Here is a 14,580-nt window from a genome sequence, read left to right as displayed (position 1 = left end):
AAGAACTCGTTGAGGAGTTCAGCCTTGTCCCCTCTGTCCGTCACCAATTGTTTCTGCCCATTTAGCATCCTTGTAAGGATGTGGTAGGATTAGAACAGGGCTGTCCAACTTCAGCACGGCTTGGGACACACACTGCACCAGCCATGCTCATGGGGTAAAACTGGAGAGGTAGAGGGATCCCCCTTCCCCACTGTATTGGCAGCACTGGCAGTATGCAGCCCTCTAGGATCCCCTTCTCCCCCCACCCTGCCGCATGAGCCTCCATCCCCTCTGCTGCACTCTCTCTCTGAAAATGGAGGATGCCAACAGCTTCACAGAAATGTAGAAAAACCCTTATCATGGACAAATATGGCATAATCTGCTGAAAAAAAAATTTATCCTAAAGACAGTCTATTAGAGAGACTCTTCCCTCATTATATCTCTATCCCAACTTTAAGTGATGATGTTGCACAGTGTTCAACATCTGTATAGATGAATATAGGGTCTGATTCTACCAATAGTCCTCCATATGCTCTGATCTGCACCCCAAAATGCCATGTACCAAAGTATAATTCAAGACGGAAGTAAAAGTTGAGGGTAGGGGTCATGCAGTTTTTAAAAACAGGTTAAGGGAAGAAATGTTCATGAGAACTTTTTGTTAAAGTTGGGGAAAAACAGAATCATTTCTGGACTGGAGAAAGTAAGGCTTTTTGGCAGTATATCAAGTCAGGAGTGATGAGAAATCAGCAACTGTGATAAGATAGGATCAGCAGCATTTGATGGGAAAGAGGAGGAAAGGTCTTCAAGACTATGAGTGTTCATTCAAAATAAATGGGGAGCTGTTGTCCTAAATGCAGCTTAACACTTACAAAATACTAAGTATATAATATGTAGGATAGTCAGCCATCATAGTGCTTTATATTGCTAATGCTAAGTTTTACTTTCTAACCAGCTTTTGTCTTTTTTATTTTGCTTTTAGCGCTCAGTGAATGTGCTGTGTATGGATGTGATCCGGTGACCACTACGTGCCAAAAATCGGCTGATGGGATACTAGTGTGCCAGTGCAAAGAAGGGGCATTCAAGAAGAACGTGGAAGACAGAGTTTGTTCATGTAAGAAATGTGCAAGTTTTATAAGTGCTGCAGATGGGTTAATTCTTCCTCAGTTACACTCTGTATCAGGGCCATTAAGGAAAAAAAAAGATGGATTTCTCAGGCTGGGCCCCTGCAGCTCTGAAAAAAAACAAGTGTGAAGGCCCAGATTAGGCAATGAGCATTTCCTTAAAACTAAATGAGAGGCAAGAATATGTGCCTAAAGACATCATGGCTACAACATCTCTTTAACACTACCTTAAAATGAAGCACAATTTTAGTAACTGCATTCCAGTTCAGTAAAATGCATAAGTATATGACTAAGTTTAAGCTTTTGGTTATCACCTTTGAACTTAGTGAGGGACTACTTACTTGAGTGCTGTGCATGGGCAGGACCTCAGGGTCTAAATCACTGAATAAATAACAGTCTCCCATAGCCCTAGAATAGCTAGATAGGCTTCTCCCCTTGCAAGTGCTTCAGGGGCCTGTGAGAATGTGGGACCTGATGGTGCATACCAGTAGTTCACAAACCACAGGCCTTTTTCATGTTGACAGTGTTGATGAATCAGAGCTCCCTTCTTTTCCCAGCAGGATTTGGTATTATTATATTGCCTGCCTGCCTGCTGATGTCTTTGGGGTCTGAGGTTCCCCCCATATCCACTTTATTCACTTCCTCATCACATCTCAGGGAGCCATCAGCCTGGCTACTTCCCCCAATCCTACTTCCACCATTTTACTGCCAGGCTGCCTTGGGTTTTCAAGCTGGTATGTCTTGCTGCATACTACACACCCTGGCAACTCTTCCGTCTAAGCCAGCATTACCAATCCACCGCATTCACAAACCACGAGAACTTAAAAATCAAAAAGTTTTCAAGATAATAAACACGGTGTCTTTAGTTACTGTCAGTTGTTTTAAACTTCCAGGCTTCTCTATATGCCTTCTCTTCCAATCCTGGGTCTAGCACTGACAGAGCGCATGGCAGAGTGCAGTTATGGAAAAGTGCATGGCTTGGGAGCAGCCCCTATAACTCGGACCGGAGCCCAGAGTCTCTCCCAGAGCTACCTTTAACTCCCATGAGATGGAAAGCCTCTGCTCAGTCCCGGGATGCTCTAAGCCATCCACTCAGTGCACTCAAGAGGAGTGAGTGGATGGGGTCTGTTCTCTCACAGCTGGATCGATGGTCCAGAAGGAGTCCTATTAAGGTGCCTATGAATTACAGTCATGTTTTCAAGCTGTTTTCTCCAGCTGTGATGGCTAGAAACTTTATTGCTATCATTTTAGCTTCACTTCGCCAAGCAATTGAAGTTTTTACATAATAGATGGCTTCTAATATCTGAGGCTTTAGTGGCCACACCAGGTATTGCAAATTGTATGGATGGGATTCTCAGGAGCCCAGCCACAGCTGGGGAGGAGGCAGTCCTGAGAAATGTCTAGAGCCGCGTGGCTACGGGGGTTTTGGCATGGGGCTGAAACCGGGGAAAGAAACCAAAGATCAGGAGCTGAAGCCCCATATCAGAAGCTTGAGAGAGTCCAGAGACGAGCCACTCGTATGATTAGAGGCCTGAAGGAGGAAAGGCTGACAGATATGGGACTGTTCAGCCCAGAAAAGAGAAGATTTTGGGGGGATTTGGTGGCAGCTTACAAATATATCAGGGGAGAGCAACAGGGGCTAGGCAAGCAATTAGTCACCGAAGCACCCCAGGGGAAAACCAGGAGTAATGGTCATAAACTCCTAGAAGAAGGTTTCAGACTGGATGTAAGGGAAAACTTCTTTATGGTTCATGTGGGATAGACTCCCAGCAGGGGTGCAGGCACCTACCCTGGATCTTCAAAAGGAGACTGGACGCATGCCTTCCCAGGGTTATTTGACCCCAGCAGTCCTTCCTGCCCAGAGCAGGGGGGCTGGACCCGATGATCTCACGAGGTCCCTTCCAGCCCAAAACTTCTATGTGAATCAGAGCTAGGGTACCAGAAACAAGAGTAGGTAGGAGCTGGGACAGGAAATGGAGGCAAAGCTGGGCCTTAGCGGACTTCTCCCACGTTCAAAGGAGCGGCAGTCTGCTCATTCTGCTATGACGGCCTCTGAGGACATGGCTTGGCTTCATAAGGGTTGAGAGTTTCCTGTAGCGTGTGGCTTCTCCCTGTTATTTCATGCTGAGCGTGTGGCTATGCAAATATTTGTGCCTCCTGGGCTAGGCCCAAGAAGGCCATAGTCTTCTGTTTAGTTTGCACCCAGGCATTATGAATGATTTGCTGTGACGTCAGAGCGTTGGTCACTGCCCCGTCACCAGCACATGGAATCCACCCAAATTTTAATTCCCGGCTGTGTTGATGGTCCAAGCAAGGACTGACCTTTTGCTTTGTGCTTCTACTTAGGGTCTAGCTGTATGTGTGTATAACTCTATATACAAAACAACAATATTCCATAGCCCGCCTGGAATTCAGAGTTTTCCAAAGATTACTAAAAGCAACGTGGGTTTTGCCACGCACCTCGGTATTGACTGAGCATGTCAATCTCTACATGTTGCATCATTAAATCCCTATATCAAAATGTCCATTTTCAGGCTTTCTTTAAGGTCACCTTATGTTTTTTCTATTGGAAATGCAGATTGCAACAGCATGTGCACCAGTGAAAACCATGAACACTGTACTTACAACAAGACGGGTTTTCCAATTTGCAGTTGCCTTCCTGATTTTAAATTAGAAGAGTCAAAATGTGTGCCGTGAGTACTCAGCTGTTTTGTAAGCTTGACCAAAGGCAACACCGCATTTAAAACAGAATAGACCTGACAATATTGCTGTCTGAAACTATTCAAGTTAAATAACGTGAAGTCATCAACGCATGCTGGGCAGATCTGCGGCTTTGTATCAACGGGAGAACCTCTATAGAGGGCAATGGGGATTATGCACTGGGTATCTTGTGTGCTTTCTCAAAAAAGTGTCTCCTCCAGCACAGGGTTAAACCCATTAGTGGAACAGAGGGGGAAGCAGCCCACGTTACCAGCCACACAGTCGCTCTGTGAATCTGGCTCCTTTTCGCCTGCCGCTTTCCCAGAAAATGTAATTCTCACATTAGCGAAAGTCATATTTCAAACTGGCAGCATTAGGGTGAAAAAAATGAAAAGATGTCAGCAATCAGATGCCCCCAAAACACTTTGATAACCCCAAGCCAAGTTTTCTAGAAGCGATTTATCAATTCAGTCAAGTGATCAGTGCCTCACTTGTAGGTACCCACTTTAAACAATTTGTTCCTTAAGAAAAGAAACCTGATTTCAGAGATGAGCATTTTGGAAATTGGGTGATATTAAGGGGACTTAAGTTGCCTAAAATTGCTAGTCGTTTCTGGAAATTTTGGCTAGAGAGATCTTACTTTAAAAAGGTATATTGATGTTCCTCCGTTATTTTTCTTACTTGTAACTCTGCCTAGAGAAACAACATGGATTTTGAGTTAAGATGACAAATGTGAAATCTGTTATGGTGGTGGGATGGTTGACATTAGTGGCTCATTATTTCTTGGTGCTTGCTTGACTTGAACAAAAATTACATCTGTTTTCGTTTCCTATCCCTTAGATGTCCTGTTGGCTATTCTGGAGTAGACTGTAAGAACAGTGAGTAGAGGAGTTTCTAATTGTTTCTTTAGTTAATGCCTTTATTATTCCAATATTATTTTATTTAATGTCAAAAAGATTCTTTCTATTTAATAGCAAGAATTCCAGCAATGTCTAAGCTGTGGAGCTGCTATGCAGGATGTGCAATAGCAGCAGTTACAGAGACACAACCCCAGCATGTTAATAAAAAAAAAATAGGGAAGGATGAGTGAGGATGCAAAACTTCTCCACCCAAATAGAGAAAGAAACCAGAAATGAACAGAGAAGAGTGCATCTTCCTAGTGGCGACATGGAACTAATTCACTAGATTTTACTGGCCAATTCTGTTATAACATGGAAAAGGGAGTACAGAATACAGCTCACTCTTTTGTTAGATGTGATGGCTCTGCCACAGTAAAGCGTGATGGATATTTTATTTTATTGACCACAGTTAGCAGATACATTCCTGTTCCTTTGCGTTTCTGAACAGCATTCAGGAGGAGTTTGCCACCTCTGAGCATTAACCATGAGCTACAGAGAAAGAGCTGCCCGGCTTCGACCTGGGACAGTTGGTTTTTCTGTTGCTCTGCAGGCTGTTGCACAAGGGGAAACACGGCAAAGAAATACCATGCTATATAAGTGTATAAAAAAAAAGAAACTTCCCCACAGAATTTCCCCACTCAATTTAGCAAAGCTATTTCTACCAGAGTATTACAAATGTCACTCAACTTGGCCTTGTCCCGGGGGGATGAACCAAACCCCAGTGTCACGGTGGGCCGGGGTGGCAGTTAGGCACGGAAACAGGCCGGGTTCTTTTGGCTATGGAGAACTGAGCCATGGGAAGCGTAGCGGTTTCTTAAACGAGGTGGAATTTATTTGACTTACGGTTAGGTGCGTTGGAAAACGATGTCTTCAGTTACAGTAATCACAAATACAACAAAGGGGTCTGTTGGCCCACAAGGTTCGGTCCGAAGACCTAGTCCCAGGGCTGGTCAACAGCTCATGACCTGGGAAACTGAACAAACAAAACTGTAACGCGTAGAAAGCTGTGGTGTGACGCCAGTCCCAACTGGCGGACGATCGGGTAGCCGGAGAGTAATGCCGAGGTCAGGATGCCAGAATGCTGAGGTGAAGTCGCAGCGGGATGGTCCAAATCGTAGTCAGTAATCGGTGAAACTTAATCGGGAACCGGGAGATCAAAACCGCAATCGCTCTAACAGCACGAAGTGCCAGTCGGGGAAGGAGATCAGTAGGCCCAAGATCCTGACTGCCAGACAGTCCCTGGAAACACCAGCTTCTGTCTCCAGTGACGCGATCTTCTTCCCCCCACCAGAGGAGCGGCTCACTAGCCTTAAATATGAATTTCTTTAACCAATCAAATCAATCCTCCGACAAAATGTTCTAGCCAGATTTTCAGGGAAACTGAGCGTGCGTCAGATTGGGGCTTGCTTGTTTCTGCGCATGAGTAACACAGAAACTGGGTCATGCTTGATTGACAAGCCCAAAGGTCATGAAAAGGGCAGCCTTGACCCTGTATGGAGTTTTCCCCTCTCAGCCAGTGGGTTCTTGCATTGGCAGCATCCATACTTAAACTATTGCTTCAACAGGTCTCACAATTTTTGATGGAGCTAGGGTAATGATATGATTTCCATCCTACAGGAAGAGAGTTAAAATAGATTAAACGACTTGCTCATAATCACATGATAGCCCGGGGCCTAACAGCAGACTGAACCCTTAAACCCAGGCCTCAGGATGCCCAAGCCTGTCATTTTATTACAAGTCCATCCTATTTCTGGTGTGTGGATGCAAAGTTTTAAAATGCAGAGTAGAACAGATTGAAACTTTCTGTTTCGCCACAACATTTTTCAATGAACACAAGGAGGGGGGGGAATGCATTTTTTCCCCTACTTTTTGCAATTTTTTGTCAAAAAGTGATTCTTTCTTTTTTTCTCCATAAAAATCTGGAAAATATCATCCAAGCAAGGGCGGGGGGATCATTCTTCTCCAGAGTAGATATTCTTTGCAGCCCTCTGTAACTTCTCTAACCTTCTCCAGCCCCTAGCCTGAGGCTGGTGTGTCAGCATAAAAAGAAAATAGCAACGTAATGAGCAGGGAAATTAATGAAAACCAAAGGCTGTAATCCAGGCTAGTCGTTAGCCCTGGAACCAGTCTTGGGCTGGGATCTGGTAGCCTGCAACATATGGAGGGTCCCACTCACTTCAGTGCAACTCTGATCTAGGTAGTGATCCCAGTTCATGGTGAGGACGCTGCTGATCGCACTCAATGCCCTAACAATTAATACGCAAAGAAAATATGTGTTTTGATGGGATTTTACTCCAAAATGTATTAATCTATTTTTAAGTGAAATGAAAGGCACTCACATTTTCAGTATTCACTATGAATTTTTCATTTTCCTCTCTCTTTTTCAGATTTCCTATTGATCGTTATAATATTGGCTTGCGTACTTGGGGCTGCTATCCTCATCTTACTTGTAGTGGTCATTTGCTTATCAGTGAGGTAAAATAATTGCTTTGTGGTTATTTAAAAGGAGAGGCTATGCTTACGGACAGAGTGAGACAGAGTTTCACAGGGAAGGGGAAGATGTTTCAGGCTGCACATGGGGGTGTGGACACATAAGGACATACTAAATGGACACGTCATTACTTCAATTTTGCAGGAAAATTTGTATTAGTAGCTGTGTGTTTATCCTCCTCAAGGGCAGGTTGTAAGCTCCCCTAATAAATATGTGCTCATGTGGTTGAGAATTTGAGCCGGGAGGGCTGCCTGGTCTTCAAAATATGTGCATAGGACTGAACTGGGCTGTATGTCCTTAATGCCTGTAAATTCATATTCTTGCCCCAAACCCAAGAAAACTTAAACTGAAGGGGCTAAGTAAGGGAACTGAGAGAGCTTGGACTCTGCAGCTCAGGTTCAATAGCTTTGTGGACCTCCATGGTAGCTATTCGCCGGTCTAAGAGCAAGAACGGCAGCCATGGTCTTTGTACTCCTTCTATGGGATTCCCAGCTACTGGATACGGAGAAGCAGTGACCCAGTAGCCCCTTTCCCATGCCAGCTCCAATGGACCTTACCTACTTTTTGGCCAAGCAGGATGTCAAGAAGCCACTCAACCACAGCTACTTTGCCCTTGCTCTCACCCCACCCTTGAAGTGAGACAGGACAAAGGTCTTTGGGAGCCTATACATGTGCAACAAGGCTGCTCCAGCGTGCTGTAATGACAGTGTGCTGGAGCAGACTCGATTGAGTCTGCTGGAGCATGGTAATTACTGCACCCCAGCGGGCTCCAGCATCTCGTGTATTAGCATGCCCACACTGAAAAATGGTGGTGGGGGAGTTTTAACTAAAGCTCGTTTGATGAGCTTTAGTTAAAACACCCCTGCTGCCATAATACACGAGACAGTCAAATTAAAGCCCCACCGTGCGCTCCCGGAGCATGTGTATAAACACCCATTGTGAAAAGTCCTCCTAAGGTGGGCATATCTCACAAAGAGGGGCAAAAGCAATTGGCAGCAATAATGGCTTTCACTGCAGACTTCACAACTGAACTGAAAGAACATGGAAAAAGGGGGTGAGGAAAACTTAAGAGGCAACTAAAAAATAAAGCTGCTTATAAGATGCTCTCTTCCCATTAAAGGACAACAAAGAAATCCGATCCGGAGAAGAAACATCTGCTAAACTTGAACAAGAAAAATGCAGAAGAACTATCCAATGGAAGTTCTGGCAGCAACGTTGAGGCAGGGGGAAGAATCTTCCCCAGAATCAAAACTAATATGGGTCGAGCAAACCAAGGATTTGAGGGAGGTAACCCTTACACAGCGAACCCACCAAATAGGAACTACCTTCCTGAGAAGGATTACGACTATGATGATGATGTAAGTGATTTGTGCATGATTATGAGGGTTGGGTACCTTGACCCTAGCAATGGAGAGAAAGTGCCAAAGACAGTAAGCAAAGTCCTCACCTCTGCCCCAGCACTTGTACACTAGGAAAAATGTTGGGAGTGGCAAAAGGTGATCTAACAGCCCCGGATCCACAGGGTAAATATTCAGCATAGAAGCTGAAGAAGACCGCTCCAGGCTTAGACACAACCTTAGACTTTCATACCCATGGCTGCTTCAGCCCTTGGGACAGCCCAAGACTGGAGGCTGCAAAGGTATCTTAAAGGGCAGAGTCTCGCCCATCGTTTAGAACAGCACAGGGAGCTCTATAAAGCAGAGACCCGTTATGTAGGTGGATGTTTCCTGGCATGATGAAACCCACTGCCTGTGTTTCATTCGAAGTATTTTGCCTCTTTCTGCTCAGCAGTTGAGCTGCTGAGTTGTGTGGTACTCAGGTGGCTGCTCTTCATACATCAAGAACATGATGGAGATCAGTAAAAGATCTCCATGTGCTGTGCCCTGCACCCAGGCTGAGAAAAGCACGCTGGCAGGACAGCACTTATTTGCAGATCTTTGACAAGGATTTTGGATCCAACTCAGGAAAGCCCTCATTTTCTCAACTGAATTAAAAATTAGCTTATGTGCTTAACTTCAAGCATGTGCTTAAAATGCTTTGCTGAACTGAATCCTAATCCCTGAAGGTGAGAAACAATGGTAAGTTTGGCAGTACACATCATACAAAAAGCTGCTGATGAAAAAGGATCTAATTCATTCAGCTAAGCATCTAATTAACCATGTGCTCTGAGCCATACAGGTACAGCTTTGGTTGGACTTCAGCTTATCAAGAAAGTTAACTTTTCACCAGTGAGAATTTGTCTCAAAATATAGTTGCTTCAAAAGGTGTTTCATTTTCTGTCGAAGCTGATGCTATGTAGAAGGGCTCCAGCAGGACTCATTTGGAGGGTGGTATTTTCTGACCCACCAACTCTTTCATGTGTTTTTTTCTTTTTCATCTCCTCTCCAGTATGACATGTCAGCAAGAAGTGATGGCTTCAGGTTGCAGCGCAGATCCTGATTTTAAGTAGCTCAAGAGATTGCGAGGCTTCAAGAGAGACAATGGACCCGATGGGTTCTGCAGCTGCTTCAATACTAGGATGATCTCAGCTGTGTGGCAGATAGAAAACTTTCAACACTCCCTATCCTCCTGACAGCACCTCTCTGAAGGAGACATCAGCCTTAATTAACCTCCTTAAATCAATACCAATAAAAATGGCACCAAGATGTCCTTACGGGCATGAATGAGCTTCTCCATCTTAGGTTCTGACTGCCTAGGTTTCTAAGGCAGTGGTAGATCAATGCAGCTCTATCACTCACTAGCGCACTCAGGGTAACGACACTTTAACCACCACGCCACTCATCCCTGCTCAGAGATGTTCCAGATCACTTGACAATAAAAATGCCTGGGCTCACTGCTGCTACCATTACTACCTCAAGCAAACCTGCAGTGGTGTTTAGTGAGCTGGGACATTGCCAAAAGAGTGTGCAAGTTTAGTGCAAGTCAAGGCTGCTAAGAACCGCCTGTGATTTCATCCTGCTTTAGATTCCAGGTGCATTGATCTGCCAAAGGAACGGTCCAACCAAGGAGCTTGGATCTTAATTGAAACCCACACTTGCTCCTGTGATAAAAATTCAGCCAGGAATTAGAATAAGTATAGATTCAAAATTGCTTCCCCATACCCCTTGTTTGAGAGGGTTCAGTTCTGAACCTGAGTCACATACACATACACTTTCCTCCCCATGCAGCAACATGGCTAATACCTCAACACTATAGCTCCTGGGCATAAACTATATTTCTTTGTCTTACATAATTTGTGATCACTTTGCTTTTCTCTGGAGTCAAGGAAGGCAGAAGCTTGTTTTCCTTTAAACAGCTATAGTTCTGTGAAAAGCAATGCTTGACATTTTTCCCTTCGTATTTCTAGTTTCTCATGCATCTTCAGTGTTCCTTTGTACCTCCAGCAAATCTTTTTTAATGATATGTAATCTATAATCTGGCATTTAAGTAGGTTGTCTATTGACTAAGGGCAGCATTTAAAATACTGTACATATATTTAAATAGGTTTGTTAACTCTAAAATATAATTTGATTGAATTGAATGTTATGTTTTCTGATGCATGTTCCTGATATGTGCAAACTAAACAGATTCTGCTCAGTAGACTGTTTGATATAATGCTGCTCAGACAAATTTGATTTCTTTTTCACCAGCAAGGGAATACAAGCATCAAAATGTGTACCTGAGACTAGATTTTGAAAACCCCAAATGGGTCTAGCAGTTTGGTTTATTCCTATCACTCATTCAGAGGCACTCATTCAGTAGAAACAGTCATTAAACCTTAATGCAGCCATAATATTTAGACTTGGGAGGTTTGCACATACATTTACATAATTTCCAAGGAGAGTTGGGCACCTAGCCCACTGTAGCCTCCTTTGAAAATTGCAAAGCGGGTGTATCAAAGTGTTTCTATGATACACCAACCTTGTCCCTATGCATACGTGTTCTTCTGTGGACGGACCTCAAAGTCTGTAACCATCTCACAGAAAACGAAATTCTCCTTTCGCTCCAATAGGCTTTTGTTTTCATGGGAAAAGTGGCAGGTTTGCTCCTCCTTGATACCCACGATGTATGCCACTATACATTCTCCTCTCCACAAGCACTTTCAGTCTTTAAAAGTAATTGGCAATGGTACTGGAAGGATACCAGCCCATTGTAAGGAATACAAGATAAGTGGCATGGCTCTTGTATCCAGGATGGCACTTAAAGGCTTGTTCTTTTTCCCTTGTTGTCCCACCTACCACGCGGGCCCTAGGCAAGGTTGGCCATTAGGAGGCACTTTCTGACTGTGATGGTGGTGAAGCGTTGGACCAGGCTACCTAGAGAAATTGGGGACTCTCCATTTCTGGAAGTTTTGAAGAACAGGTTAGATAGAAATTTGGCTAGGGCGGGTTAGTCAGGGAGGACCCTGCCTTGAGCAGGGACTCGACTAGATGACCTCATGAGGTCACTTACGGCCCTGCTTTCCCATGATGCTATGTACCACCAAACTGTGTGAAACGTAAATGTGAGTGACCTTGTCAGTAGAGATCTCAGGTCAATAAAGACAGTTGTCTGAAACCTTAATCTGAACTTGCTTGCTTGGGCATCAGCTCCTGCTCTGGCCAGGTGCTAAAGCCCATGGCCGCCAGTGGAAGACCAGATCCACAAGCAGAAAGCCTAAGATATCATGAGGCAGGGAGTTGTGGCCATACTTCTGCCTCAGCTATGCCAAGAGGTGTTGCAACTCAGAAGGGTTTGAAATATATTTTTTCAGGCTTAACCAGGAGTTAAAGATTAATGAGCCTTTCGTGAGTGGATGGTGTACGAAACTTCAAGGTCAAAGACAGCAAGACAAATTGCTAGAGCTGTCAGGCATTCATGTCATTTGGACACAGAGGAATTTTAATTGCCTTAGCTCAGAGTTTAGTTATGTAGCAGTAGCAGCATCATTTACTTGTTCTAACTGCGCTCGAAGGGTCTGCAGTCATTCTGATCAAATCACTATTCCTCAGGCTTCCCAAGTCAGCTATAAATGCTTTCTCTAGGCTGAGACGCTGAGCATAGTTGTGAAAAGCAAGTTGGAAAGGCAAGCTGAAAAGTGAACTGAGAAAAGCAACGGTGTGGAGTGTCATGAGTATTGTCTCTGAGTTTAGAAAAGGGGTGGCCGAAATGCAGCCTGTCGGCCGGATGCAGCACACAAGGCCATTCTATCCGGCCCGCGGGGCCCCTAAAAAATTTAGAAAATTAATATTTATCTGCCCCTGGCTGCCTGTCATGCGGCCCTCGATGGCTTGCCAAAGCTCAGTAAGCGGCCCTCCACCCAAAATAATTGCCCGCTCTGGTTTAGAAGGTCATTTAACCGTTCATCTTGCACAGTCTACCTGGGGATCGGAACCAAAGTGGAGGCCAGTCATTCAGTGCCAGTCATTAAGATGCCGTAGATCTACTCGGAGCACACCTACCAGTCAGGACTCCGTACAACATGCCAAAAAAAAGGCCATTGGTTTCCTTCAAAACTTTGACTGAATTGGTACTAGGGTCACCTTTTTATAAAATAGTTCAGTGGTTAGAGCTGCAAAGCAGTATGTGGGAGCCCTGCGTTCAACTCCCTCATTTGCCACAGGGGACAGAAACACACAGCTCTCAGGAGCACTCCCCAGTCTTCAGGTTGCAGGCTATTTTGGGGTGGGAGCTCTTTAAATCCTTCCTGTTGAAGTTGTTTCCCTGTGCATAAAAGCAGTAATGATTCAATGGGTGGAGAGGGAGCGAGAGAGAGCAGAAGCATGACTAATAATGGTTAGAGCACTCACGTGGGAAAGATCATCCTACTTTCATAGATGTTAGGAGCTGGAAGGGGCCTCACGAGATCATCAGGTCCAGCCCTCTGCCCTCGGGCAGGAAAGACGGCTGGGGTCAGATGACCTCCGCCAGGTGTGTGTCAAGTTGTTTTTTAAAGATCTCCGGGGCAGGTGATTGGACCACCTCTGGGGGGAGTCTCTTCCAGACCCTAGGCACTCGCATTGTAAAGAAGTTTCTCCTTATGTCCAGCCTAAGCGAGCAGGAGGCTGGAAGACATGAAAAACCGTAGACTCAGAAGGCAACCTATAATAATTAGTCTAAAGCGCCATTTTCTAGTACAAGTAAATACAGGTACAGTATAACCTCATGAATCAGATATCAAAAATCCAGAATTCTCAACCTTGTTATGTATCTTAAACAGTTATTTGATATAATATTTTTGTGGCTCTGGACCTGGGTCTTTTCACCACCATTAAAATTCTGCCATCTTTGGTGTGACACAGTTTAAGAAGGAGGTAAAGACTACTGGCAGTTGCTGCAAGTATAATTAAGCATATTCCCATTTGACCCACTAGAAACTACCAGGTAAATGTTTGGTGGCCAGATGAAAGTGTCTGAACTCAAATCTAATGATGAAACAGGGATCGGAGTAGGAGTTGTGTGCCTCTGAGCACTTGAATGCTGAGTTAATTTGTTCTATCCAACCTTTTCTAAATAGGTTGTGCCGGTCCCCATGGTATATGGTGGCTTCTGTAACCCACTATACTGCTGAGCATCCATTTTGTATGGTTCTTGACTTCTTTGATACTTTAACTTCTCTTGTTATTTCCATGCATACACCCAGAGGCCTGGAACCTTTGGGTGTGTACAGAAGTGCTTTGCACACACTTTACAGCACTGCAATTTAGAGCACTTTTTATAGCACTAGAAGGTTACGGTACTCTTAAACATGACAGAAGTGCAGTGTTTAGTGGGGGAGGGAAGAAGGGGAGGGAGCTGGGGCCTCTGACCCTCCCTGCACTTTCCAGGCTAGGAGGCATCGGGCACTCTGCAGCCTCCTGGGACTGCAGGAGACTGGGGACAGCAGAAGACCAGTGGAGAAGGTGGAGCTGGGATATCAGCATGTCATCCATAGGCGGTGGAAGGAGGGGGTTCAGGGCTCAGCACCCCCAAACACAGGCAGCAGGTAGTGCCCCAGGGCAGCCCAGCCACAGGCTGATGCAGCGGGGGGGGAGGGGCGCACACACTCATACCCTGCCCAGCCAGGATCACAGCTGGCTCAGCAGGCAGGTAAGTTTCTTTCAGTCTTCTTTCTGGCTGGGCTTGCGGGGTGGTGGGGCAGATCAAGACCCCCCACAGTGCAGGAGGGAGTGTGGTAGGGGCAAGGGTGAATCACTCACCTCTGCCCCACTCCCTGCTGCACTGTGAGGACTGCCCCACAACTCAAGCCCAGCAGCTCATCCAGAAGCGTGGGCAGGTGGCTCCTGCCACTGCACACACCTCAGGGGAGCTGGGGGGCACATTCCTTCCTCTTCTGACTCATAGATTTCATAGATTTCATAGACATCAGGGCTGGAAGGGACCTCGGGAGATCATCGAGTCCAGCCCCCTGCCCAAAGGGCAGGAAGTCAGC

General features: G+C 45.2%; 1 protein-coding gene across 1 annotated transcript in view; it reads left to right on the top strand.

The window, feature by feature from the left end:
- Positions 1 to 10,789, top strand: part of MUC13 (mucin 13, cell surface associated) — a 24,000-nt gene extending 13,211 nt beyond the window's left edge. The window contains exons 7-12 of the mRNA XM_019554518.1: positions 959 to 1,090; positions 3,679 to 3,793; positions 4,641 to 4,678; positions 7,087 to 7,174; positions 8,311 to 8,548; positions 9,579 to 10,789. Of these exons, the coding sequence (XP_019410063.1) occupies positions 959 to 1,090; positions 3,679 to 3,793; positions 4,641 to 4,678; positions 7,087 to 7,174; positions 8,311 to 8,548; positions 9,579 to 9,629 (662 nt within the window). The 3' untranslated portion in view covers positions 9,630 to 10,789. The remainder of the gene's footprint in view (positions 1 to 958; positions 1,091 to 3,678; positions 3,794 to 4,640; positions 4,679 to 7,086; positions 7,175 to 8,310; positions 8,549 to 9,578) is intronic.
- Positions 10,790 to 14,580: the final 3,791 nt, after the last annotated feature.

The sequence above is a fragment of the Crocodylus porosus genome, unplaced genomic scaffold, assembly GCF_001723895.1.
Source record: "Crocodylus porosus isolate Cpor-Errol unplaced genomic scaffold, CroPor_comp1, whole genome shotgun sequence".
Lineage (NCBI taxonomy): Eukaryota > Metazoa > Chordata > Crocodylia > Crocodylidae > Crocodylus > Crocodylus porosus.
Note: the sequence above shows the minus strand (reverse complement) of the source record. Positions and strands in the feature narration are given on the sequence as shown.